General features: G+C 39.4%; 1 protein-coding gene across 3 annotated transcripts in view; it reads left to right on the top strand.

Moving 5' to 3' along the window:
* Positions 1-26,756, top strand: part of RICTOR (RPTOR independent companion of MTOR complex 2) — a 175,548-nt gene that overhangs the window by 136,885 nt on the left and 11,907 nt on the right. For 2 of the 3 annotated variants that reach the window (XM_075588553.1, XM_075588543.1), the window contains exons 23-34: positions 946-1,110; positions 1,278-1,354; positions 1,450-1,528; positions 3,340-3,449; positions 3,643-3,730; positions 4,319-4,411; positions 8,417-8,523; positions 20,605-20,834; positions 21,275-22,292; positions 23,288-23,489; positions 24,586-24,670; positions 25,395-25,616. In XM_075588553.1, the coding sequence (XP_075444668.1) occupies positions 946-1,110; positions 1,278-1,354; positions 1,450-1,528; positions 3,340-3,449; positions 3,643-3,730; positions 4,319-4,411; positions 8,417-8,523; positions 20,605-20,834; positions 21,275-22,292; positions 23,288-23,489; positions 24,586-24,670; positions 25,395-25,616 (2,476 nt within the window). The remainder of the gene's footprint in view (positions 1-945; positions 1,111-1,277; positions 1,355-1,449; positions 1,529-3,339; positions 3,450-3,642; positions 3,731-4,318; positions 4,412-8,416; positions 8,524-20,604; positions 20,835-21,274; positions 22,293-23,287; positions 23,490-24,585; positions 24,671-25,394; positions 25,617-26,756) is intronic. The other variant, XM_075588547.1, reaches the window with a different exon arrangement.

The raw sequence follows: 26,756 nt of genomic DNA, 5'->3' as shown, positions 1-26,756 counted from the left end.
TTATGTATGTGCTTTTATTGTTGTGTGTCTGTGTGTGTGCGTGTATACACATCCTTGTGGTTTGTGGTGTACAGCTTGAAACATGAAGGCAACATACAAACACTTCTGTAAAAAAAAAAAAAGGAATAAATATATGGTTCTTATCTGCAGTCAAACTATTTTTCTATACAGTATATAATTACATACTGATCTAAAGTACTGGTACTTTGTGTTTTTTATGCAAGCATTTAAAGTATGATTTGATGAGATACATGTGTTTGTAGAAAACATTTGAAGTGGACAATCGGTCCTATTTCTCACTGTCTTTCATCCATTTATGTATGTATGTCTTTATATAGCGCCATTAATGTGCATAGCGCTTCACAGCAGTAATACACGTGACAATCATAGAAATAACAAATAATACAAATAACACATAATGGGAAGAAGTGCTTCAGACAAAGTGCCATTTAGGAAAGTGAATCACTGCCCCGAAGAGCTTACATTCTAATTGGTTGGTAGGAAGAATGTACTGAGACGTTAGGAAGGTGTCTGTTTATTTACTATTCCCTTTGTAATTCATTCTCTACCTCATCTGCAATATATTGTTATCTTGGATTTTATATATGTGTTAAAATCATGGAATATTGTGTAATCAGTATTGCTGACCTGAGGGAGAGAGAACTCTCAACTTGTATTATACTATCTATTGTTAGTCCAAGTAAAAAAAAGTGTGTGTGTCTCTCTATTTTTCCATGATTTTATATTTCATCTTGCAGGCTTCTTTTTAACAGAATATCAAAATAAAGGGCCTCTAGAGATTTATCAAAAAAAAAAAAAAAAACATAAAAATATTATTCTTTTAAATGACATTAAAAAAATGAAACCTACACGTGGATTTACAATACTAGAACACAGGTGGAGGATGACAGCAGTAACACATGTTGTTTTCCTCTCTGCACACAGAGCTGCCGGCTGTACGCCACAAAGCACTTGCGCGTTCTTCTGAGAGCTAATGTGGAATTTTTCAGTAACTGGGGGATCGAGTTACTAGTGACACAGCTGTACGATAAAAGCAAAAACATTTCTTCTGAAGCTCTGGACATCTTGGACGAGGCCTGTGAAGACAAGGTGATTCAGGTTTCTTAAGCATAACATATGAAAGGAATGTACATTTCTGTATGGGGGGCAATGCATTTATGTAGGCAGGAAATTACATTAATATTTGTATAATGTTTGATCTGAAAAATAATGGATTTACTCAGTTTTTTTTTTTTATTTATTTATTTTTTTTAAAGGCTAATCTTCACGCGCTCATCCAAATGAAACCAGCTCTTTCCCATCTTGGTGATAAGGGCTTGCTCCTTCTGCTTAGGTAAAGCTGACTTTTATAAACTTGTCTACCCTTGTTATATTGTAGGCGTTCATGGGCCATAACCTATACGATACGTTTTTTTTTTACCTTCGCAGGTTTTTGTCCATTCCAAAGGGGTTTTCCTACTTAAACGAAAGAGGTTATGTCACCAAGCAGATGGAAAAATGGCAAAAGGTAGTTGACCTGCATGTTATATGGATATAGAGCATCATTTGAGTCACTTGAACAATAGATATGCTTGAGTATAAATATGCACTTGGAAAGTTGCATCCAGCACTGGCATTTCTCTGTTAAAGCATTGCCTTCCGTTCAGCAGTTTTGTACTCCGTGTTATTGGTTTAGTCACCTGTACAAGAATCATTCTTACATGACTCAATGAAGGGACAGAGCCATGTAACGTAGCAGGTCAAAAAAACAATTTATTATAAACAACATAATGTTTTCAGTTCCCTTAAAAAGATTCAATTCCCCTTTGTTTTTTGTTTCTTTGCTTTGTGTCAAAAAGGAATGTTTCCCTTTTCTCTAGGTCAGCTGAATTGAAGTATAACAGCTACTTATGTTTATGTTTTACTAATAAATGGCTTAATAATTACTTCGCAAAGCATGGGTAAAAAAAATGACCTAGTTTGGAGTCTACTCACCAAAAATATGGAGTTACTATTGATCAGCAGGGGAGATTCATCAGTACCCCCCTTGAGTTTGGTTATGGGGTTCCCTGATCCCTGGGCAATGTTTAAAGCAGGAATAAATAAATAATACATAAATCTGGTAGGTAGGAGTGGATGACACTGGGGAAAGCAAATGGGAGAGGGAAGGGATGTAGCAAAGAGGTGGATGAATGCCTCCTCAAATGGACTGCCTTTGTGCACCAGAAAAAAACATATTACCAGATGCCAGCAAACAATAAAATAAACAGTGATCCAATACTAGTATACTGCCTGCGTGCGCGCCTGCAGCCCAAGCGATTTGTGAACTTGGCTGCAGGAGATTGTAGACGCGTGGCAGATGCGTCACAAAGCTGGTTCGCCCTCATTGGCTGAACCAGCTCACGTGCGCTGACGTCATGTGATTTTGATTACATCAGGCAGGGGGGGCCCGAGAAATTTCATGGATGAAAAGGGGGGCTCGGCATTAAAAGTTAGCTCACCCCTGGCCTAACCCAATGTCTAAATATAGAGAACAGACATTACGTATCACCAGAACAGGCTCTCTGCAGTCAGAATAGGCAAAGGCAGTAGGCTGAAGAACACGATGAATGATGAAGACACAGGCAAACAAATCCAGGCACTGTGTAGCTGAGGACGCCCTCACAGGACTTTGAAAAAAAAAATTACAGAAGGTTTGTTCAAGAGAAAGAAACTTGGATATTAGAAAGGTACTTACTTGAGCAGAAAATTCAATCCTTTTAATAAACTTTGCTTGTTTTTTTTTTTTGTTTTTTTCAAAGTCCTTTGAATGCATATAGAGATCTATCGTTAAAAAAAAAAATGAAAACCGAAGTATTCAAAACATCAGCACCGGACAAAGTAAAGACCAAAATAAAAGGGTGTTTATTGACCCATAACAAAAAAAAATGTTTTTGTTCTATTCCCTCCTTTTATCTAGCACGGACATGGTGCGTGTTACTATATTGGTAATGGATAATTGTGGGGGGGAGGGGGATTTATGGGGTTTTTTTGTTTGCTTTTTTTTTTTAAGGTTGTGATGCCTTTTATTAAACCAACATGTCAATTATGAACATTTATGAATCTATAAAGAAACTTCATGCTGAACTTTGTTAAATTTATTCAGTAGAACAGTGCTATACTTTAATTACTACTGTGTCTAGGGTATAAATGTGGGACTAGACCACTAGCTGACTATGCCAAACCATTTAAAGAGATCAACATGAAAGAGAATACATACAAACTCAAGGAACGTTCTGTAAATGTGAATATATACTGATCTTCTATATACAGATTCATACATCTGCTTTTATTATTTAGGAATATAATTTAAAGTATGTCGATTTGATTGAAGAACAGCTTAACGAAGCACTTACCACTTACCGCAAGCCTGTTGATGGTGACAACTATGTTCGTCGTAGCAACCAAAGGTGAATTGTCTGGTGCCCAACGTGACTTTGCGAGACTGCCCTAGCTCAATTTGTGAATAATTTTCACATTTTCCAGGGGCATCAATGTCTACAAGCTGTTGAAATTATAATACTGTATCGAGTTAATGAAATTATTTAGATTCTGCCTCATGTAAGCAAATTAATTTATATATATATATTTATTTTTTTACAGATTGCAACGTCCACATGTCCATTTGCCAGTTCACTTGTACGGGCAACTGGTACATCATAAAACCGGATGCCATCTCTTGGAGGTTCAGGTGGGCACAGCCGCTGTGTAATTTATCACAGAATTGAGAGAATATGCCATCTACTTTATCTTATTTTGGAGAAATGCTTGCCAAAATAACCTCGCACAATCATGGCTTCAAATGCAGGTCTTGCTTGGTGCATACTTTTGATTTTCAATTGTGGTAGAGGTTGAATTTGTATTTATTTTTTTTTTTATTTTTTTTTGAGCGTTCTGTTTTAGCCTTTTGCCACTTGGCTTTTATGCATTGTTATCAAACCAAACATTACTATTTTCTATTAATTGTGTTGATGTTTCACTGTTGTTTTTTTTTGTTCATCTCTGGATCAATGTACCGTAAATAAAAATATAGGATAAATATCTGTCTAAATTTAGCAATGGTTGAACTCGATGGATATATGTCTTTTTGTCAACCTCATCTACTATGTAATTATATATTGGATGCCATGCTTGGCACTGGATTTCATAAACATGGGATTTATTCAGAATTTTTTTGGAGTGCTTAGATTTTGTGATCCCTTGTTGGATTTTGTTTTGTGTGAAATTGCAGGTGTAGGGGGCAAGTTTATGTTCAACTTAAACTTTGTTTTTCTTTTAGAGTGTTGTCCCAGATCTGAGTTACACTGTTCGATCGCCCATGTTAGACAAATGGGAGGGAATCAAACAACTGAAAGCAGCCCTTTGGTCATTGGTAAGTAAAACCTCTATTTCCGGGACAACATTTTTAGGGCAGAGTTGGTGCTTAATCGCCAATTTTAAATGAAGCTTCCCAATAATACGTTTTGCGGTTTCTCAGGCTTACCAGCATTCAGTGATCCTCCTAGCGGTTCTTTTCAATTTTACTGGTCTGATACCACTCCTTACATTTGCAACTCAGAACCATTATTTCCCTAGCCAATTCCAATCTGGCTTTCGCCTCAAACACTCCACCGTAACTACCCTGCTAAAAGTTTGCAATGAAATCCAGTGTGGAATGGAACGGGGACAACTCACTGGTGCAGTATTCCTAGATTTTGCAAAGGCTGTTGATCATGCTATCCTGCTTAACAAACTCCAGAGCTTTGGAATAGGGAAGCATGCTTTAAACTGGTTTCAGTCCTACCTATCAGGTAAATCCCAACATTTGTCCATCTCAGGCTCTAACTCCAACCCCCTGGATATCACCTGTGGTGTCCCGCAAGGCTCTGTTCTGGTTCCACTGCTCTGCTCAGTGTTCATCAATGATCTTCCCACAGCTTGTAAGGAAGCCTCGATGCACATGTATGCAGATGACACAATCCTATATGCACACAGCCATAGCATCTCTGACCTTCAACACATACTTCAGTCTGACTTTTTGAGACTCGAAAACTGGATTTCCCAAAACAAACTGTTTTTAAACACTGACAAGACTGTAACAATGGTATTTGGGACCAAGACTAAATTTTTAAAGCTTCCAGCGACTGAGCTCCAGATTAGAACCAACGCTAACACCACCCCAACCCCTGTCACTAGTTTGAAATACCTGGGCTTATGGTTTGACTCCCACTTAACATTCGGGATGCACATTGATACCCTGATAACCAAGACCTATGCCAAACTAGGGTTACTTTACAGGAACAAATCCTCCCTAAGTCTCCTAGTCAGAAAGCGTATCGCACAGCAGATGCTAATGCCAATTATTGACTATGGAGACATAGTATATGGCTCGGCACCTCAAACCCACCTTGGCAAACTTGACACCCTCTACAATTCAATTTGACGTTTTGTTCTCCAATGCAACTACAACACGCATCACTGCGAAATGCTCAAAGAACTAGATTGGTCATCACTCGAGTCTAGGCGCAAAGTTCACCTTTCCTGTCTTGCCTTTAAATTCTTTATGGGCAAGCTACCCAGCTATCTGAGCAAGCTCCTCACCCCTACCACATGCAGCATTTATCATCTGAGATCAGACTCCAAAAGACTGTTCATGGTCCCAAGGCTCAACAAAGTATCCGGCCGTTCCTCCTTCACTTATCGTGCACCCCAAAACTGGAACAACCTACCAGAGACTCTCACATCCACCACCAGTTTAAGTTCTTTCAAATCGAAGGCTGTCTCACATTTTAATCTGGTCTGTAACGGTTTCATACGCCCATAATATATATTTTCCTTTAACTGTGCATGCAATGTCTTGTATATAATGTATACCCTGTTCATTTATGTAACTGTTTTTGTAACCATGTACAGTATTATTTGTCTTAACTCTGTGCCCAGGACATACTTGAAAACGAGAGGTAACTCTCAATGTATTACTTCCTGGTAAAATATTTTATAAATAAATAAAATAAATTATGCTGGTCTACTGGAGTCAGAAGGACTTGATATGGAGTAGCGTAATATAACTGGTAGTACATTTTTTTAATGAAGACTGATAGATGTTGACACTTAAATTTTTTTACAAATAAATGTATTGTGTGTTCTTAAAGCTGAATGTCAGAAGCTGTTAAATACATTTGGTATAAACAGTGACAGAAGAACTGGAGGCATTATGTCCCATATTTAACAGTCTTCTGCCATAAGACACTTCCCAGTGCTGGAAGACACCTTGCAGCTCATTTACATAATAGGCGGTAGTGAATACAACCCTATATGTCATTTTGATTAATGTAACTGTGTTTTCAAAAAGGATACAAACAAAAAACAGTACACACACACACACTATCTCTCTGTGTGTGTGTGTGTGTGTGTGTGTGTGTGTGTGTGTGTATATACACACACACATATATATACACACATATATATATATATATATATACATATATATATAACAGTGTTCGACAAACCTATACATTTGCTCGCCCCGGGCGAGTGGATTTAACCCCCGGGCGAGTAAATAATGGCCCAAGCAGCACACGTTTGGTACTAGGTGGCGAGTAGATTTTTTTGTGCGGCGAGTAGATTTTTTGGTGATTTGTCAACCACTGTATATACATATATATATATATATATGTATATATATATGTATATATATATATTAGATCAGGGGTGCGCAAAATTCCTGCGCTGCGCCCCCTGCCTTATCTCCTCTGGTGTCGTGCCTCCCTGCAGCGTCAAATGACGCCGAAGGGTCAGGTGTCCCGTCATTTGACGCCGCATCTCCATGGCAATGGGCGTCAAATTATGCCGCATAGCCATGGAGACTGAACCTGGGTAAGTAAATTACAGAGGACTCGCGCTCTGAGTGGGACCTCTAAACGACGCGCGCCCTCCTCCCCCCCCCCCCCAAAAGTCTTGCGCCCCCCAGTTTGTGCACCGCTGGATTAGATCTTCCACAAGCTTCACTATGAAATGTTCCGGTAGTTTTCAGGCAATAACTCTGACAAAAAACACTAAAATTGCAATCATTGCTTTACTGCTGCTTTAAAGGAGCACTTCATGGCGTTTAACATTTTTAACATAGGATTGAAGCAGGGAATCTCCAGTGAGACCTCCGTAGGGGGTTGCTGGTAGCTGCTCCTACTGAGATTTCTGGGGTTTAAAGTGTAAAGCTCCCGCGGCACAATAGGAAGCCGAACCTGATGATGTCACGGCTTCCTATTGGCCGACCGGGAGCTTTGAAAAACAGACATAACATGAACCCTACTAGCTGAGCAGAGCGGCTGCAGGCACCCCCTACATAGGGAAGCATCTCCGGAAGCAGGGGGTCCCCGGAGCTTAAATTAATGGGGCACCCCCTGCTTCATTCCAACGTAAAAATAAGAAAACTAACAAAAAATAAGCACAGCATGAATTGTCTCTGTAATAGCGCTTTGGAATTGCTGCAGTCTTTTGTTTTCTGTAAGGCTAAGGCCCCGCTCCCTCAGTCAGTGCGCCCGCACTGCAGACAGGCGGGGCGCTGACAGACACAGACCGCGATATGCGGTCTGTAGGGAGTGGGAGCCGGAGGTGGGCGGGAGGGGGCGTGGCTTGAGCGGAGGGACCCGCTACTCCCCCCCTCCCTCCCTCCACGGGCTCGGGCTGCAGGAGGGAGCTGCTGCGGGCTGCTGTAAGGTAAGCAGCTCCCTCCCCCTTCTGCCACAATAAAAAAACCACACACTACCTTGAGTAGGAAGCTGCCTGATGACAGCTCCCGCCCCCGCCGCTGATTGGCTCATCAGCGCACCACGTGACGCGTCACCGCTCGGGATCACAATTTTCTTGAATCCCCTGCCGGCTGACGCGTCACAGTGCGTAGTGAGCCGTCAGCGAGGGGGGACTGGGACCGGCTAGGGAGGATTCCCCTGCTGGTGGGGAACGCTCGCGCGGACGTCCGCGCCGCCTAGCGCCGCAGGTCCCAGCCCTAAGTCATGAGCTACAGTATTAACAAAAGCGGTGTGCATTATATGATAGGTTCTACTTTGCACATGTTTGTGTGTAAATTTGCCAATCTACATATTAAAATTATGAAATACGTTTAAAATGTTACAGGAAGTGTTACATTTACAGATTCTAACTATATAATACAAGGCTTTGCAACTTTAATATATGCTGCTAAGGGGAAATAGTTTTTTGAGAAATCCTCCTCAATGACAATGTTAAATGGGCTCAACAAAACACCATTTAAACTGCAAAATCACCTTTCCTTTCGTCCTACTCGCAGTCCCCCATGGTTACTTAACCAATTTTGATTGTTGTTTATAGCTTATCTACATAAGTGATCTTCTTTAGGTGTAATTTGTGTTTTTACTTTTAGGGCAACATTGGGTCTTCTAATTGGGGTCTTAATTTACTTCAAGAGGAGAATGTGATTCCTGATATAGTAGCTCTTGCCCAGCATTGTGAAGTCCTTTCTATTAGAGGGTAAGTATCAGCATGATGATCCCATTAAATTCAAAATAATGAATCTTGGTTGGGTTTCCGGGGCTCGTATGACACGTGTGAATGGTTTAAATAGCCTTTCACAGTGGATCAGAACTTCATTAAATTCCTCTGTAATAACAATCCGTTCGCAAATAGTTTAGTCCCTCCCGGCACCAAAGGGAAAAGTGATTAGTTGTAAATCTCGTAATTCACCTTGGTGACTTTCTTATAATTTACATTTTTAATGTTAGATTGTGAAGGAATGTATTGGGTGGTGCACACCCCAATGTAAATTAAATGTATCAAGATTATCCCCAAAAACCATGATCTATCGTAGGATGCAAACCATTTGTAGCTCATGGTTCTCCATTCCCCCAGTCATTACATTTTGCAAAATAAGAAAAATAGTATATGTAATTAATAGATATATGCTTATACACAACATATTTGCAGAGATTATTGTTCTGTAGCAAATATAATAACAATTAATACAATATTGCATTATTATATTCCCAATAAAATTATGTATTTAGTTTAGAAATTCCAATGTTTGTATTCCAAATTGTGCATGCACTTTTTTTAATATAAAAAATGATTAAATGTGTCTACTGACTGATATGTGTGGTTGATTTCAAGTGCTGGTTGTTTAAAGTGTGTGCAGTTAGAACCAGAAGCAGTTAGAACCAGAAGCAGTTTGAACAAGGAAGTGGTTAAACCAGGTATAGTTATTGAAGTACAGTTTACTGTTAGTACTTCTAAACTTCATAGTTGCTAGAATGAGCAGGATTGAAAATGCCACTCAATGCACATCTTGCCACATGTATGTGCACTTGGAGCAGCTGTTCCAAGGAGCATAACGCTGTGAAAAGTGTAACCGGGTGGTCTCTTTAGAGTCAGAGATTGCTGATCTGAAGAGGCAACTTGCAATATTGAGGGACATTGGCAATCTTGAAAGGGAATTAGAGCTCACTGAGCAGGCCCTTGCTTCGACTAGTGGTGCAGATGGTGGCGCTGTTAGTGAGGAGCAGGTAGGTAGCTTGGTTGCTGTTAGTGAGGAGCAGGTAGGTAGCTGGGTGACAGTTAGAAGGGGAAGCAGGGCAATAGGGAAGAGGCAGGTCGTTTCTGAGCTGACACATCCCAATAGATTTGCCATGTTGAGTGAAGATATTAGGAATGTTGGGGCAGAAATGGCAAGGCTGGGGGAGACTAATTCCTCTAGCAGCCAGGGGAATAGTTCCTCCAGCACAGTGGGGACTCAGGATGCTCAGATACAAAGAAAGATTTTGGTGGTAGGGGACTCCATTATTAGGAAGGTAGATAGGGCAATCTGTGGTCAGGACCGCATAAACCGAACAGTTTGTTGTCTCCCGGGTGCTCGGGTTCGGCACATTGCGGATCGGGTAGACAGATTGTTGGGGGGGCTGGGATTGACCCGGCGGTATTGGTTACACGTTGGCACCAATGACAAAGTTAGAGAAAGATGGAGGGTCCTAAAAAATGATTACAGGGATCTAGGCCAAAAGCTTAAGGCAAGGACCTCCAAGGTAGTATTTTCTGAAATACTACCAGTGCCATGCGCTACCGCAGGCAGACAGTCAGAGATTAGGGAGGTTAATGCATGGCTAAGAAAGTGGTGCAGGAAGGAGGGGTTTGGGTTTTTAGAGCACTGGGACTCCTTTTCTGAGAGGTGCCATCTATATTCTTGTGACGGATTGCACCTCAATGAAGAGGGATCTTCTGTGCTAGGGGGAAGAATGCTAAAAAGGTTGGAGGAGATTTTAAACTAGGATGGAGGGGGGAGGGGAATGAAACAGATAATGAACTAAATGGAATAGATGAGGATACAAGGTCGTATGGAGGTAGAATGGGGGCAAGTGCAAGTTTGACAAGCAGTGAGACACCCATAGTAAATACAGATAATACTAGAAAACTTCTAAAGACTAAACAAAGTGGGCGCAGAAAGGAAGGAGCAGATAAGATAATAGTACAGGCTGAAAAAAACCCTGAAATGCATGCTTGCTAATGCAAGAAGCCTGACTGATAAAATGCGGGAGCTTCAATTAATAGCTGCAAGGGAGCAGTGTGATATCATAGGCATTACTGAAACATGGTGGGATGAAACTCATGACTGGACAGTTAATTTAGAGGGTTATTCTCTTTTTCGGAAGGATTGAACAAATAGAAGGGGAGGTGGAGTCTGTTTATATGTTAAACCGGATCTAAAACCTATTATAAGGGATGATGTCTATGAAGGGAATGATGAAAATGTAGAGACTTTGTGGATAGAAATTAGCAGTGGAGGTAAAAGTATAAAGAAAATATTTGTGGGAATATGCTATAAACCACCAAATATCTGTGAGATTGAGGAAGCTAAAATACTTTTGCAAATGGAGAAGGCATCAAAACTGGGTTATGTTTGCATAATGGGGGATTTTAATTATCCAGACATAGACTGGGGCAATGAGATTAGCGTTACAACAAAAGGGAACAGGTTTTTGGAGGTGCTTAAAGACAATTATATGACCCAAATTATTGAGGAACCAACCAGGAGAGGGGCAGTTCTGGATTTGGTCATATCAAACAATGTAGAAGTAATAACAAATATTCAAGTCCTGGAACATTTGGGTAACAGTGATCATAACATGGTCTCATTTGAAATAAATTATCATAAAACAGATTACTTGGGTTCAACAAAGACTTTAAACTTTAGAAAGGCAGATTTTAATAAACTGAGGTCTAATCTAGTAGTAATACAATGGGATGAGGTTTTTGCAGAGAAAATGTAGAAGATAAATGGGCAGTCTTTAAAACATTGTTAGAAAAGCACACTTATCAGTGTATAAAGTAATAAGTATAAAAGAAATAAGTCAAAACCAATGTGGCTAAATATACAGGTAGGGGAGGAAATGGACAAGAAGAGGAAGGCGTTTAGATTCTTTAAGTCAGAAGGGACAGAGACATCATATCAGAATTATAAGGAATGTAACAAAAATTGCAAAAGGGCAATCAAATTAGCAAAAATGGATAATGAAAAAAGGATTGCAATAGAAAGTAAGGTCAACCCTAAAAAATTCTTTAAGTACCTTAATAACAAAAAAATGAGAAAAGAAAATATAGGACCCTTTCAGTGTGAGATGGGTAAGCAGATTATTGGAGATAAAGAAAAAGCTACGGTATTAAACAAATTCTTTGGATCTGGGTTTACCAGGGAAGTATCAAGTTCAATAGTAGTGTCGCAGGAGGAAGCCACAACCTTCATATTAGTGAACAATTGGTTAACTGAGGAAGAAGTTCATAAGCGACTTGAAAAAATTAAAGTTAATAAGGCACCTGGCCCCGATAGCATACATCCAAGAGTTCTCAAGGAGTTAAGCTTAATAATAGCAAAACAATTATATTTAATATTCAAGGACTCCATTTCCACAGGCTCAGTACCACAAGATTGGCGTAAGGCAGATGTGGTGCCTATATTTAAAAAGGGAGGTAGATCACAACCGGGAAATTACAGACCTGTAAGCCTGACTTCAATAGTAGGGAAACTACGTGAAAGTTTAATACGGGATAATATTCAGGAATACCTAATGGAAAACAAAATTATTAGTAATAGTCAGCATGGATTTATGAAGGATAGATCTTGCCAAACTAACCGTATTTGTTTCTTTGAGGAGGTAAGTAGGAATTTAGACCAGGGTAATGCAATTGATGTGGCCTCCTTAGGGGGGGGAGGCTGGGATTGACTCGGCGGTCTTGGTACACGTTGGCACCAATGACAAAGTTAGAGAAAGATGGAGGGTCCTAAAAAAATATTACAGGGATCTAGGCCAAAAGCTTAAGGCAAGGACCTCCAAGGTAGTATTTTCTGAAATACTACCTGTGCCATGCGCTACCGCAGGGAGACAGTCAGAGATCAGGGAGGTTAATGCATGGCTAAGAAAGTGGTGCAAGAAGGAGGGGTTTGGGTTTTTAGAGCACTGGGACTCCTTTTCTGAGAGGTGCCATCTATATTCTAAGGACGGATTGCACCTCAATGAAGAGTTATCTTCTGTGCTAGGGGGGAGAATGCTAAAAAGGTTGCAGGAGATTTTAAACTAGGATGGAGGGGGGAGGGGAATGAAACAGATAATGAACTAAATGGAATAGAGGAGGATACAAGGTGGTATGGAGGTAGAATGGGGGCAAGTGCGAGTTTGACAAGCAGTGAGACACCCATAGTAAATACAGATAATACTACAAACTTCTAAAGACTAAACCAAGTGGGCGCAGAAAGGAAGGAGCAGATAAGATAATAGTACAGGCAGAAAAAAAACTTAAATGCATGCTTGCTAATGCAAGAAGCCTGACAGATAAAATGGGGGAGCTTGAATTAATAGCTACAAGGGAGCAGTATGATATCATAGGCATTACTGAACATGGTGGGATGAAACTCATGACTGGACAGTTAATTTAGAGGGTTATTCCCTTTTTCGGAAGGATCGAACATATAGAAGGGGAGGTGGAGTATGTTTATATGTTAAACCGGATCTAAAACCTATTATAAGGGATGATGTCTATGAAGGGAATGATGAAAATGTAGGGACTTTGTGGATAGAAATTAGCAGTGGAGGTAAAAGTATAAAGAAAATGTTTGTGGGAATATGCTATAAACCACCAAATATCTGTGAGATTGAAGAAGCTAAAATACTTTTGCAAATGGAGAAGGCATCAAAACTGGGTCATGTTTGCATAATGGGGGATTTTAATTATCCAGACATAGACTGGGGCAATGATATTAGCGTTACAACAAAAGGTAACAGGTTTTTGGGGGTGCTTAAAGACAATTATATGACCCAAATTATTGAGGAACCAACCAGGAGAGGGGCAGTTCTGGATTTGGTCATATCAAACAATGTAGAAGTAGTAACAAATATTCAAGTCCTGGAACATTTGGGTAACAGTGATCATAACATGGTCTCATTTGAAATAAATGATCAAAAAACAGATTACTTGGGTTCAACAAAGACCTTAAACTTTAGAAAGGCAGATTTGAATAAACTGAGGTCTAATCTACATGTAATACACTGGGATGATGTTTTTGCAGGGAAAAATGTAGAAGATAAATGGGCAGTCTTTAAAACATTGTTAGAAAAGCACACTTATCAGTGTATAAAGTAATAAGTATAAAAGAAATAAGTCAAAACCAATGTGGCTAAATATACAGGTAGGGGAGGAAATGGACAAGAAGAGGAAGGCGTTTAGATTCTTTAAGTCAGAAGGGACAGAGACATCATATCAGAATTATAAGGAATGTAACAAAAATTGCAAAAGGGCAATCAAATTAGCAAAAATGGATAATGAAAAAAGGATTGCAATAGAAAGTAAGGTCAACCCTAAAAAATTCTTTAAGTACCTTAATAACAAAAAAATGAGAAAAGAAAATATAGGACCCTTTCAGTGTGAGATGGGTAAGCAGATTATTGGAGATAAAGAAAAAGCTACGGTATTAAACAAATTCTTTGCCTCTGGGTTTACCAGGAAAGAATCAAGTTCAATAGTAGTGCCGCAGGAGGAAGCCACAACCTCCATATTAGTGAACAATTGGTTAACTGAGGAAGAAGTTCATAAGCGACTTGAAAAAATTAAAGTTAATAAGGCACCTGGCCCCGATGGCATACATCCAAGAGTTCTCAAGGAGTTAAGCTTAGTAATAGCCAAACCATTATATTTAATATTCAAGGACTCCATTTCCACAGGCTCAGTACCACAAGATTGGCGTAAGGCAGATGTGGTGCCTATATTTAAAAAGGGAGGTAGATCACAACCGGGAAATTACAGACCTGTAAGCCTGACTTCAATAGTAGGGAAACTACGTGAAAGTTTAATACGGGATAATATTCAGGAATACCTAATGGAAAACAAAATTATTAGTAATAGTCAGCATGGATTTATGAAGGATAGATCTTGCCAAACTAACCGTATTTGTTTCTTTGAGGAGGTAAGTAGGAATTTAGACCAGGGTAATGCAATTGATGTGGTCTACTTAGATTTTGCAAAGGCTTTTGATATGGTTTCACACAAGAGGTTGGTGTACAAAATAAAGAAAGTTGGACTCCGTAATAATATATGCACCTGGATTGAAAACTGGTTAAAGGACAGACAACAGAGGGTTGTCATAAATGGAACTTTTTCAGGTTGGGCTAAAGTCGTGAGTGGAGTACCTCAGGGATCGGTACTTGGACCCCTGCTTTTTAACTTGTTTATTAATGACCTTGAGGTTGGGATCGAGAGCAAAGTCTCCATCTTTGCTGATGATACTGAATTGTGTAAGGTAATAGAATCAGAGCAGGATGTAATTTCTCTTCAGAAGGACTTGGAGAGACTGGAAACGTGGGCAGGTAAATGGCAGATGAGGTTTAATACAGATAAATGTAAGGTTATGCATTTGGGATACAAGAATAAAAAGGCGACTTACAAATTAAATGGAGATATATTGGGGGAATCCTTGATGGAGAAGGATTTAGGAGTGCTTATAGACAGCAGGCTTAGCAATAGTGCCCAATGTCATGCAGTAGCTGCAAAGGCAAACAAGATCTTATCTTGCATCAAACGGGCAATGGATGGAAGGGAAGTAAACATAATTATGCCCCTTTACAAAGCATTAGTAAGACCACACCTTGAATATGGAGTACAATTTTGGGCACCAATCCTAAGAAAATACATTATGGAACTAGAGAGAGTGCAGAGAAGAGCCACCAAATTAATAAAGGGGATGGACATTCTAACTTATGAGGAGAGGCTAGCTAAATTAGATTTATTTACATTAGAAAAGAGGCGTCTAAGAGGGGATATGATAACTATATACAAATATATTCAGGGACAATACAAGGAGCTTTCAAAAGACCTATTCATCCCACGGGCAGTACAAAGGACTCGGGGCCATCCCTTAAGGTTGGAGGAAAGGAAATTTCACCAGCAACAAAGGAAAGGGTTCTTTACAGTAAGGGCAGTTAAAATGTGGAATTCATTACCCATGGAGACTGTGATGGCAGATACAATAGATTTGTTCAAAAAAAGTTGGACATCTTTTTAGATGGGAAAGGTATACAGGGATATACCAAATAAGTATATATGGGAGGGATGTTGATCCAGGGATTAATCCGATTGCCAATTATTGGAGTCAGGAAGGAATTAATTTTTCCCCTTAATGGGGTTTTTTGTTTGCCTTCCTCTGGATCAATAAGTAAGTACGGATATAGGATAAAGTATCTGTTGTCTAAATTTAGCATAGGTTGAACTTGATGGACGGAAGTCTTTTTTCAACCTCATCAACTATGTAACTAATGGTAATAGAAGCATTCCCATTCCCAGAAGCACACCAGTTTAAAACAGCATTCATAACCACAATGGAAGTCTTTTTTCAACCTCATCAACTATGTAACTAATGGTAATAGAAGCATTCCCATTCCCAGAAGCACACCAGTTTAAAACAGCATTCATAACCACAATGCACTAGTAAGTTCTGATCCATATGTCGATATAAGTAGTAAGTTCAAAGATTTGTCACATTTAAAACTTGTACGGCCTTACTGATCAGTGACATTAGGAGAGATTTGACGGCTTAGTAAATCATAGGTGTGCTTCCAATTTTCTGTGATCTAAAAACATTTTTGGTTGGTCACTCAGTCATTTTTTTTCATGGAAGGTGCTGTCTGCATTTCATCTCAGTGGTAATATGGTTGCTTATAAGATGTTGTAGACATGCAGCTATGCATCCATTAGTCCAGTGCTTCTCAACTAGCTTGCCGCACTACCCTGGTGTGCCACCGTCCTCTGCTGGCTTTGTGTGGGGTGGGAGAGGAGTAGAGTCTTTTGTGTGTGTGTGTGTGTGTGTGTGTGTGTGTGTGTGTGTGTGTGTGTGTGTGTGTGTGTGTGTGTGGAGGGTGGGATGAGTGCTGTGATCTGGGGAAGACACAAGTGAGTGGTGTGTGTTTAGGAGGGAAGGGAGTGTGTGTGGTATGCATACGAAGAGGTGTGAATGTGAGGTGGCGGTGTGTGTAGTTGAAATCTTTAAAGATTATATTGAAACTTTGCAGGCCTGCTGGTGGCACATGTTTGAAACATTGTCATGAAAACCAGTACACCAACCACTACTCATTCTAATGGCAAACATCACAAATTAACAACTTGCAAACTACTCAAATTTCTATTTATACTGTTACTCTCTTTAGCAGGTGATATTGGACTTAACCCAGGCCTTTACTTTTCAACTCTGTCCCAAACCCCTAACAATACCCCTTTCAAACTCCAAAAAAGATTATCTGTCGCGCCCCCCTCCGCCACTACGGCCCTGTTCTTTGGGGATTATTACTTAATTGAAGACATCTTACAATTTACTGCGAAATTGCCCCCCTTAGCCCACCCTCTTTTGAAATCCTAGTTGGGAAAATTTGCCTCCCCTTGTCGAAGCCTGTTCTTAATCTCTGACTATCACCCAGTTCCTTGGTTCATTTTCCTCTCTGAACGAGAAGTGCGAGCTGTTAGTTCATGGGGATTTCAACTACAATTGGCTTGACACTAAAAACAACAAAATCCAGATAAAACTCAAGTCACTTAACCCAGGGGGGCGCAAACTTTTTTCCCTGCGCCCCCCTGCCGGCTGTCCCCTCACTCCCGCGCCCCCCCCCCCCCCCAACTTACCCTCGCTCCGGCGTAATGACGTCACGTTGCCATGATTTTGCCACATTTTGACGCCGCGTTGCCATGGCGCCGCCGGAGCCACGGGTAAGTATGGTTTACAGAGGCCCTGCAGCTCCCCCGGCACTTAATTTAAGTGCCTTCGGGAAGCGCGCGGGGCCTCTGTAAACCCCGCGCCCCCCGTCGGCAGTCTCGCGCCCCCCCTGGGGGTCGCGCCCCACAGTTTGCGCACCGCTGACTTAACCTAACCCAACTAATTTCACAACCCACAAGGACAAACCTAAAATCTCACAACCATTCCTTGCTAGATTGGATTCTCCCCCTAGACCCAACATAATCCAGTCCTCTGGCATCCTACCTGCCATTTTCAGTGACCATGCATTAGTGTACTGTGTAAGGAAAATCAGACTACCCCGATCAAGCCCTAAGGTTCTCCTCAATAGAACATTTTAGAAACTTTAACCCAAAGCAGTTTCTGACTAATCTTACCAACTGCCCTTAGTACAGAATCGATTTAATACCTGACCCTGATTCTACGCTCGATTATTTCCTGTCAGCATTCTTAAAACAATGTGATGCCCATGCTCCATTATGCAGAATAAGAGTACGGGGGACCCACCTTCTGTGTGTTACAACTGACCTTATAGCGCTCTACAATTTTAGAGATGCCATGTGGAAAAGCTACAAAGTAACTGGCACTAACAAGAATCTTAACTATAGATGCCTGTGGAATATATGCACAAGGCAAACAAGGCACGCAAAAATCCAATATTACTCTCACAATATTCACCAGCATACATCAAATCCAGCTGACTTCTGTAAGGTCATCAACAGTATATTCCAGCCTTCTAGCCATTAACAATCATGTAATATTAAGGATTATATTACTCTGACAAATCCTTACTGACGTTGCAAATGCATTCAATGAATACTTTGTGGGGTGTCCTACTAATTTATTAACAAATCACAATCCAAGCTACAAATGTGAAGCTCAATCTGGGAGAACCCCTATAACCCCACACTCTCTCAACACTGCCCACAATTTTCAATTTGTCCCAGTATCTGAAAAGGAGATTACACAAGTGCTCCTCAAATTAAAACTAAGCAGCCAATGTGGACGTAACCTACTGCAGTCTAAGTTCTTAAGACTTGGTGCCCCACCCATTGCCAAACCATATGCTTATATAGTCAACTCTATTCTGTCTGCAGGCCATATCCATAGGATCTGGAAAACTGCCAGAGTTGTCTCAATCTTCAAAAGTGGGGACAAAAACAGTGTCTCAAACTACAGGCCAATTTCTCTTCTCCCAAAACTATCCAAAGTCATGGAAAAATGTGTTAATTCCCAATTAAGCGATTACTATACCAAGACAAATTTCCCTAGCCAATTCCAATCTGTCTTTCGCCCCAAATACTCCACAGTAACTACCCACTTAAAAGTTTGCATTGAGATTGTGTGGAATGGAACTCAGACAACTTACTGGTGCAATATTCCTAGATTTGGTAAAGGCTTTTGATACTGTTCATGCTATCTTGCTAAGAAAACTTCAGTTCTCTGGAATAGGGGAACACACTTAAAACTGGTCTCATTCCTACCTATGTCTGTGCCATGGGCATACTTGAAAACGAGAGGTAACTCTCAATGTATTACTTCCTGGTTAAACATTTTATGAATATATACATTTCAATGCCGACACTTAAGCAAATGTAAGCGGTAACAAATTGAAAATGTTGCTTTTGGGAATGCAGCCCAAAGATGAGCTAAAATGTAATCCGATTCCACATTATTATTGTTATTAAAGATCAGTTGTCTAGCAGTAATTCCCTCAAACGTGAAACTGAACTTGCTAGTTCAACTGTGGATTGCAGAGTGTAGAATGGCATTCAGGAAAAAACCTGAATGCAATGATAACAAGCAAATATAAAATTCTAATAAATTCTAATAATATAAAATCACAAATATAGATGTAAACTAACAAAATTAAAATGCAGTTGAGTGGGGAACATGGGAGAGAGAGCCAACGAGATTAACAATTGATATTTTCCGTAGAACGATTACCATCAGTAGAATGAAACACACTCCCGAAATCAACCCATCTCCCACTACTGTGACTGCTAGCGTGTATGCATTACCTTTATGTGACAACGCATTTCGCACTTCCGTGTTACATCAGGGATTCACGTCTAAAGGTTACTCCTATTGGTTTTATTTTCCTATGGTCCAATCAGCTTACTCATAACCAATCTCGCCGTGTGCTTACCCAATCTGCTAACTATATTGGCAAAATAATTGGAAACGACGTGTCCGTGTGTCCGTTAGCAATAAATCATTGAATGTTTAAAAAAAAAATGGAGATGTTTTTAAATCGGGAGCCATGCTCAGACCGCGTTATAAGCTGATCCGCGTTGTAGCAGATCGCACTATAACGAGGTTGAGCTGTATTTAGCAGTGATGTGTGAATTAATAAATGGATATTGATATACTTACGAAGTGCAGAAACTTAAAAAAAAGTTATTGATATGGGTAAAAGTAATTATGATATTATATAAACAAAATACTCAATGTTATAACATATTTAGTAATTCAGATGTTTAGCAAATTTAGTAATATGTGAGTCAAATGAATAGATATGAATATAGTTTTTATATAATATTCATTGTAATTACTTTTACACTTACAAAAAGTAATGGATACGTTTTTGAACTTTGTATGGATTTTGTCAATTTCCAATTCACACATCACTGCCAAATATGCACATTATTTATTTGTAGTATTGTGTATGTCACATCACATTACAGTAAGTATACATTGCAAGCCATTCTGCTATTTAACCATCCAAGTCCATTCCAACGGGTGTTGTAGACTCCGTCGTTTCCAATCAGTTTAACAATATAGTTCCCAGATTGGTTAAGCACACAGCGAAATGGTTTATGATTAAGCTGACTACACAATAGGTTCAAACCAATAGGGGTAACCTTTAGACGTGACCCCCTGGCGAAGCACGGAAGTGTGAAACGCGTTGTGGTCACACATAGGCGCTCCAGTCGCAGCAGTGGGGTTGATTTCGGGAGTGTATGTTTCATTCTGCTGACGGTGATCGTTCTCCGGAGAATATAAACTGTACATCCTGTCGTCTATCTCCCCCACAGATTACCCACTCGACTGTATTTTAATATTGTTAGTTTACTTCTATATTTGTGATTTTATATTAATGTAATTTTATATTTACTTGTTATCATTGCATTTGGGTCTTTTCTTGAATACCATACTGTTCAAAATGAATTGCTTTAAATATATTATTTTTATATACTGATCCTCCATGCCCTGTTTGTATTTTTCTTCTGTCTCACCTGTGGATTGATGAAGCTACATGTATTTTTTTTATTTTTTGTCTCATTTTTTTTTTCTAGGACATGTGTTTACGTCCTTGGTTTGCTTTCCAAAACGAAGCAAGGATGTGACATCCTAAAGCAGCATAATTGGGATGCTGTGAGACACAGTCGGAGACATCCTTGGCCTGTGGTCCCTGATGACATGGAGCAGCTTTGCAATGAACTGTCTTCTGTACCAAGCACCCTTAGCTTAAACTCTGAATCAACCAGCTCTCGGCATAACAGTGAAAGTGAATCCGCACCTCCGAGTAAGAATTATACTTCACTGTATATGACTATTGTATTGCTATCATTTAACTGGTATGTTTAAAAAGAACTTTAGGATGTGTTCATGCGTTTTGTCACAATGTCTGCTGTTCTTGTGTCATTAGTGATATACAGTTATAGAATATTTTAAGAGTGGGAAGTACTCTAACTTTTCTCTTTGTCAAAGCTGCATGGAGGAGCGGCATGTTACATTAAACTCTGCTGCTGTAGAGCCTTGCAGTGTATTGTGCTGCAGTGCATTGCATACCAGTTTATCATGGAAAGGTTAACAAATAAAACCCATAGCAGAACACTAGTGTACATTTCGGCTGTTACTGTTTCTCTTTCAATTAAACATTTGACATGTTATAAGATGAGCTGTATTTTAAAAGTATAAGTATGCTGCTTGCTAATGGAACACGTGTCATCTCTTTGAATTCAGGTATGTTTATTATTGAGGATGATCGATATGGTAATTCTCCGACCAGTCCGTGTTTTTTCACAGAGGAGCCAGAACAAACTTTTTATGACAAACCTTTGAAGGACAAGGACCGCAGCCCCTTCACTATTCTTGCTCAGAGCAAGTTTGTGAAAAACCGCTTTTTAAATTCCTTAACTCTGCCAAGTAAGAAGTTTCGAAGTAGCAGTAGTAGTGATCCCAAAGGAAGTAAACTACTATCGGAAAATAAGCCTGGGTTAAGGCGAAACAGAACGGTCACTGAGCCCTGCCCGAATACAGACTTTAACTCCATGGATAGTTTGGGCTCTGTCTTTAAGGTTCCAAAAATTAATACGCTTCGCTTAGAGACTTCTTTTGTCACCAAACACACAGATGATACAGGTAGCACCCATAGTATTACAGAAAATGATCTGAAGCTTCCAAAAAGTCTAGGGAATGAAAATCACAGAGACAATGCTAGCAGAGAAAAATTAATAGGTGATGGGTCAACAAACACTCACTTCAAGAGCCGTAGCTTAAGTTTCAATACAGACACGACGACTAGTGGTATAAGCTCAATGAGTTCAAGTCCTTCCAGAGAGACTGTGGGAATAGACACTACAAACCTTGATACGGACTGTGGGAGTTTGAGTACAGTAGTAAGCACCAAAACTGTCAAAACAAGCCACTCTTCAGTACTGCATCCTAACCACCTGCCTCTTTCAAAGTCCATCTCTGTGTCCCTGGTTCTGCCAGGGTCCTCTCATACACTTCCTCGGAGAGCACAGTCACTAAAGGCACCTTCAATGGCTGCCATCAAAAGTTTAGCAGACTGTAATTTTAGCTACACGAGTTCTCGAGATGCGTTTGGCTACGCTACACTGAAACGGCTGCAACAGCAGCGGATGCATCCTTCACTGTCTCACTCTGAAGCCCTAGCATCTCCAGCCAAGGACGTTCTCTTCACTGATACAATAACCATGAAAACGGGAAGCTTGGATTCAAGACTAACATCGAGCAGGTATTAGATCTACAGTACATAGATATGTAAGAATTATACCTACCTGTATGTATACAGATGTAGCTAAGCTAAATGTCTTTAGGGCTGCTGCCATCCAGTCGTGACACGGTAGTCGTGGCACTGGAGGATTAACGCTGCGGGGGATACCATTCGGAAGCATGGACCCCTCTCTCCCTCATCCCCCCCCCCCCCAATACAGAGCCACCGCGACGGACAATGTCATGGGTGCCACAGACTTTTCCTTTTTTGACTGCGGCTCCGGGGACAGCAACTCTTGCTACATCTGTATATAATATCTCTGTGTGTATGTGTGTAGATCTGAGTGTTTAGGGTTGTATAGAAGTGTGCGTGTGTGTGTATATATGTGGATATAGATAGATATATCTCAAATAAAAAGATCACTTGTGAACACATTCACATGTCATAGACAGGTCTGCAACCCTGTTTTTCGCCATCACGTAGCATACAGTGCTTCCACTGCAGCAAGGGTTTCTGGGAAATGACATGTAAATGAGCACACAATATATTTATATAGATATATCTACATGTATATGCATCTGTGAATAAACATTTCTGGTTGTGGAGTTAAACTGAGAACTTGGAATTAAATATAGTTTTGCAAGAGAATTCTTTTGGATTCCTCATGAGGTGTCCCTTCCCCACAAAATGGCCCAGCTCAAAGAGAAAGTAAAACGTTCTATGGTTGTCTCGAATTGGAGATATCAATGTAGAATAACTGACGGATCAACAGTGTGAGAATTAGGGAGGGGAGGGAAACATTTTTTCATGGAAAAATCAACATTTAGCCGGATATAATGATACCGGTGTGAAAATACTTAATGTATAAGAAAGGAATACAGTAGTTGAATCTGATTCTAAATGTGCAGTGCTGCTTTAATCCTGCAAATGCTAAAGCACATTTTGGCACCTTTTGAGAACATTTACAATATTATACTCTTACTATTTCTTAATATTATATTTCTTATTTCTTAAAGATCTTTGACTGTTGTTCACGGCAGGTTTATGAAAGCGTTAAGTTATGCCTCACTAGACAAAGAAGATTTGTTAAGTCCAATAAATCAAAATACACTTCAGCGCTCCTCTTCGGTACGTTCCATGGTATCTAACGCAACATATGGCAGTTCAGATGATTTCATCGGCCTTGCTCTGCCAGTGGATATCAATGATATGTTCCATGTAAGTACATTACATTGATTATAATATTACAATGTTCTGTGCTTTGCTGCTGATTCTGCTACATATGACAAGCCACTCCTGTAATAAAGAGGTGACTTGCATCTATGAATCTTGTTTCAGCTCGGCAAAACCAAGGGCATTGGCCCATATTTAGTAGGTTTTGATATTCCGCTCAAGTGTCTTATGTAATAGCACCAGTTAATAAATATGGGTCGTTGTTATTAAAATCTGCCACGTTTTGGCTATAATTTAAACACAAGGCATTCGCGTATTAATCTATACCCAGAATATATATACTGTGGCATCATATCCTGTGTGGTTATCGACATGTTTCTGAGAACCTGTTTTTGTTACTATTCAATGTAAAATGGGATTTTTTTCCCCCCCTTATCTCTAAAATGTAAGGATTAGGTAGAATTCAGATAACCTATAACAGATGGCTCAAAAATACAATGTGCGATTTTATCTAATTTTTCCCTCCCCCTTGCTGATGTTACTTGTTTGGGGCAAAGTATTTCAAAATAATTAGATGTAAAAGAAAAAAAACATGCATTTCTCATGTCAAGCAGTCTTCTAAATTCCTTTTTTGGATTGAGTCGTCCTCCACTTTAATGTTCTTTTTAATTCTGTCCTACGCCAGCCTGTGAAGTAATGTAGATAGTACAGTAATATGATGTAGTTGGTTTACGTAGTTAGACACTTAAAACAGAATAACAGTGATTTGTTGATATCATGTGAAAACTTTCACTCTTCCTGGGTCAGAACACAAGTAGATAGTTGCATTTTAACGTTCTATATTTTGATTGACTGCAGTTCTATTTGTTTTTCTCAGATTCCATATTTATAAATACAGTTAAGAAATAAAAATGTCCTGTATAAACTGCTTGCCTTAGAATGTCTTAATTATTTACATGTCACTCCATACATTTCAGAATTCTGCCATTCTTCGAAGTTGACTGATAGTGCATGTTAATTTATGGAGGGAAAAAAACTTTGGGGCGAGATGAATTATTTGATGCTTTTATTTTGTCCAATCAAAAAAAAAATTAATGTTGACAATTCTATCCACTGTGATTTCATTTGATATATTTTTCAGGTGAAGGATACTCCATATTTCCAGAAGAAGACTATGCCTCCAAGTGAAGAGCGTGTAACTAAATTGTTTGCACCTGAAGTAGGAGGTAAGAAGTCTTTTTTGGGGGGAGGGCGGGGGGGAGGAGCGCATGTAATCCCCACAGTTTATCAAGCCTTTTAAATCAACATGTTCCCTTTTCTTTATTTTTTTGGTATCCAAACTGTGGGGTCGCCCAGATCGATGTACGAGTGATTATGCTAATTCTAACGGGAGTTCATTTTGCATCACTGAGACTGTCGTTGCCACGGCTGATTGGATAGTCATAAAGGAAGTTCCCATGGCCACTTAAAAAAAGAAAGATATATATCTATCTATAAATATGCTTTACTGTGGAGGGTTTTTGTCACTTTTTTTACCCACCATAACCTTAATAATTGTGGTATCTATAGATAGATATTTCTTTTAAGTGGCCATGGGAACTTCCTTTATTTCCTTTATTTATAACTATTTCCAAAACCCGAAGTCTAAAAAAAAAAAAAAAAAAAGTGTGTGTATATATCCAGATATCTATATCATTTATTTTTTATATACATATCTTGAAGACTTCGGGTTTTGGAAATAGTTTTTCTAAGAGGACTAGTGTTGTCACCACTGCAGTTATAGGCAATACATGTGTAATGGTGTTTACATTCTTGCAGATATTGCATTATTTTTTATTTGATTAGTCAGACCGTTCAGTTTAAATCTCCAACAAAATTTGAATTTTGGTAGCGATTATTTTGTCAGAAAATGAATGAGTCCTTTAAATGCTTTTGCTGCTTCATGTACAGGTATTTCAGGATCTGGAATAAGAAGCCCTTTCCAGGCTTTGCGGCAGCAATTCAGCATTACTGAGATAATGAACTCAAGTCGTGCAGATGCCTCACAGTTTCTTGAAAATAACGAAGATACAGGACTGCAGGAGCACACGGATGATAACTGCCTTTATTGTGTCGGTATCCAGATAATGGGATACAACTATAATAATCAGTTCAACGAATATAGTCGTTTAGGTTAGTATTATTTTTCCTTTTCTGTGACTATTTTCCTTCAAATAGCAGACATTTATTTTTACACATCTGCTGATGCCATAGACATCTAAATAGATACATTAACTACGCTGTAATTTTCCATTAAACCTCTCTAGTACGCCAAGAGGAATATACTGTAGTATGCAGGTGGAATTCACTTCCACATATTAAAGCTTTAGAACCTTCAGACTCCAAGCTTTCTCATTGCTCAAAATTCTAGGCATAAAATGCCTAGGGATTCCCAGAATTTTGAACCTGTCACATCTCCTAAAATAAAAATTAATGTTAACATTAACACAAATCTGGCATAAAATAGTAATATATAAGGAACATGGCATAACCTGGCCATTAATGAGCTGCTTGGGATTCCACTCCTTCAGTCTGCACATTATTGGTCAGGTACCCAACTAAAGTGCCATACAGTAGAGGCAACGTTTATTCTAACATTTGCCGTAAACTAGCCGGGTTACATTCTGGGTATGTGCTGGGTATGTTCTGGGCTAGTTTGAGGCACGTTTAAGGCATTTCTGCATTGACTAACGACCCATAGGATTAACACAGCAGGGATCCCTGGCAGTCCAATTCAGTTTGAATGGGACTGCCAGGGACCCCCGCTGTTAATCTGATAGGCCATTAATCAATGCAGAAATGCTGGGGCTAGTTTAAGGAAAGTTTAAGGCATGTATTCAGAATGTACCTGGGTGTTTCCTGGGTTTTTTGGGGAATTGCCACTGGTTTTTGTTAGAATAAGAGTTGCCTCTACTGTACTTAAGTATGTTGACCACTTGAGTGGCAGATGTTCATATTCATATAGCCCTATATTAAATAATACTAATTGATTATGAGTATGAGTATTGATACTAATACTAATTAATTATGTACACACTCCTCATTTTCAACTCAATGTCTAACATTACATTTGCTGAAAACTTGCTGTTTCTACACTCAAAAATGTCTTATACTATTTTACAGCATATTTTACAGCAGGCAAATAATGGACTTGCATTTGTAGCTAGTTTCCCATATCCACATCTTTAGGCACAAATAAGAAATAAACTTAGGTAGTTTAGTATACGTTGTAATGCTAAGACAACAATAGGAAACACACTCGTGCTAAAAATG

This window comes from Ascaphus truei, chromosome 1, assembly GCF_040206685.1.
Source record: "Ascaphus truei isolate aAscTru1 chromosome 1, aAscTru1.hap1, whole genome shotgun sequence".
Classification (NCBI taxonomy): domain Eukaryota; kingdom Metazoa; phylum Chordata; class Amphibia; order Anura; family Ascaphidae; genus Ascaphus; species Ascaphus truei.
The sequence above is the reverse complement of the archived record's forward strand: the minus strand, read 5'-3'. Positions and strand labels throughout refer to the sequence as shown.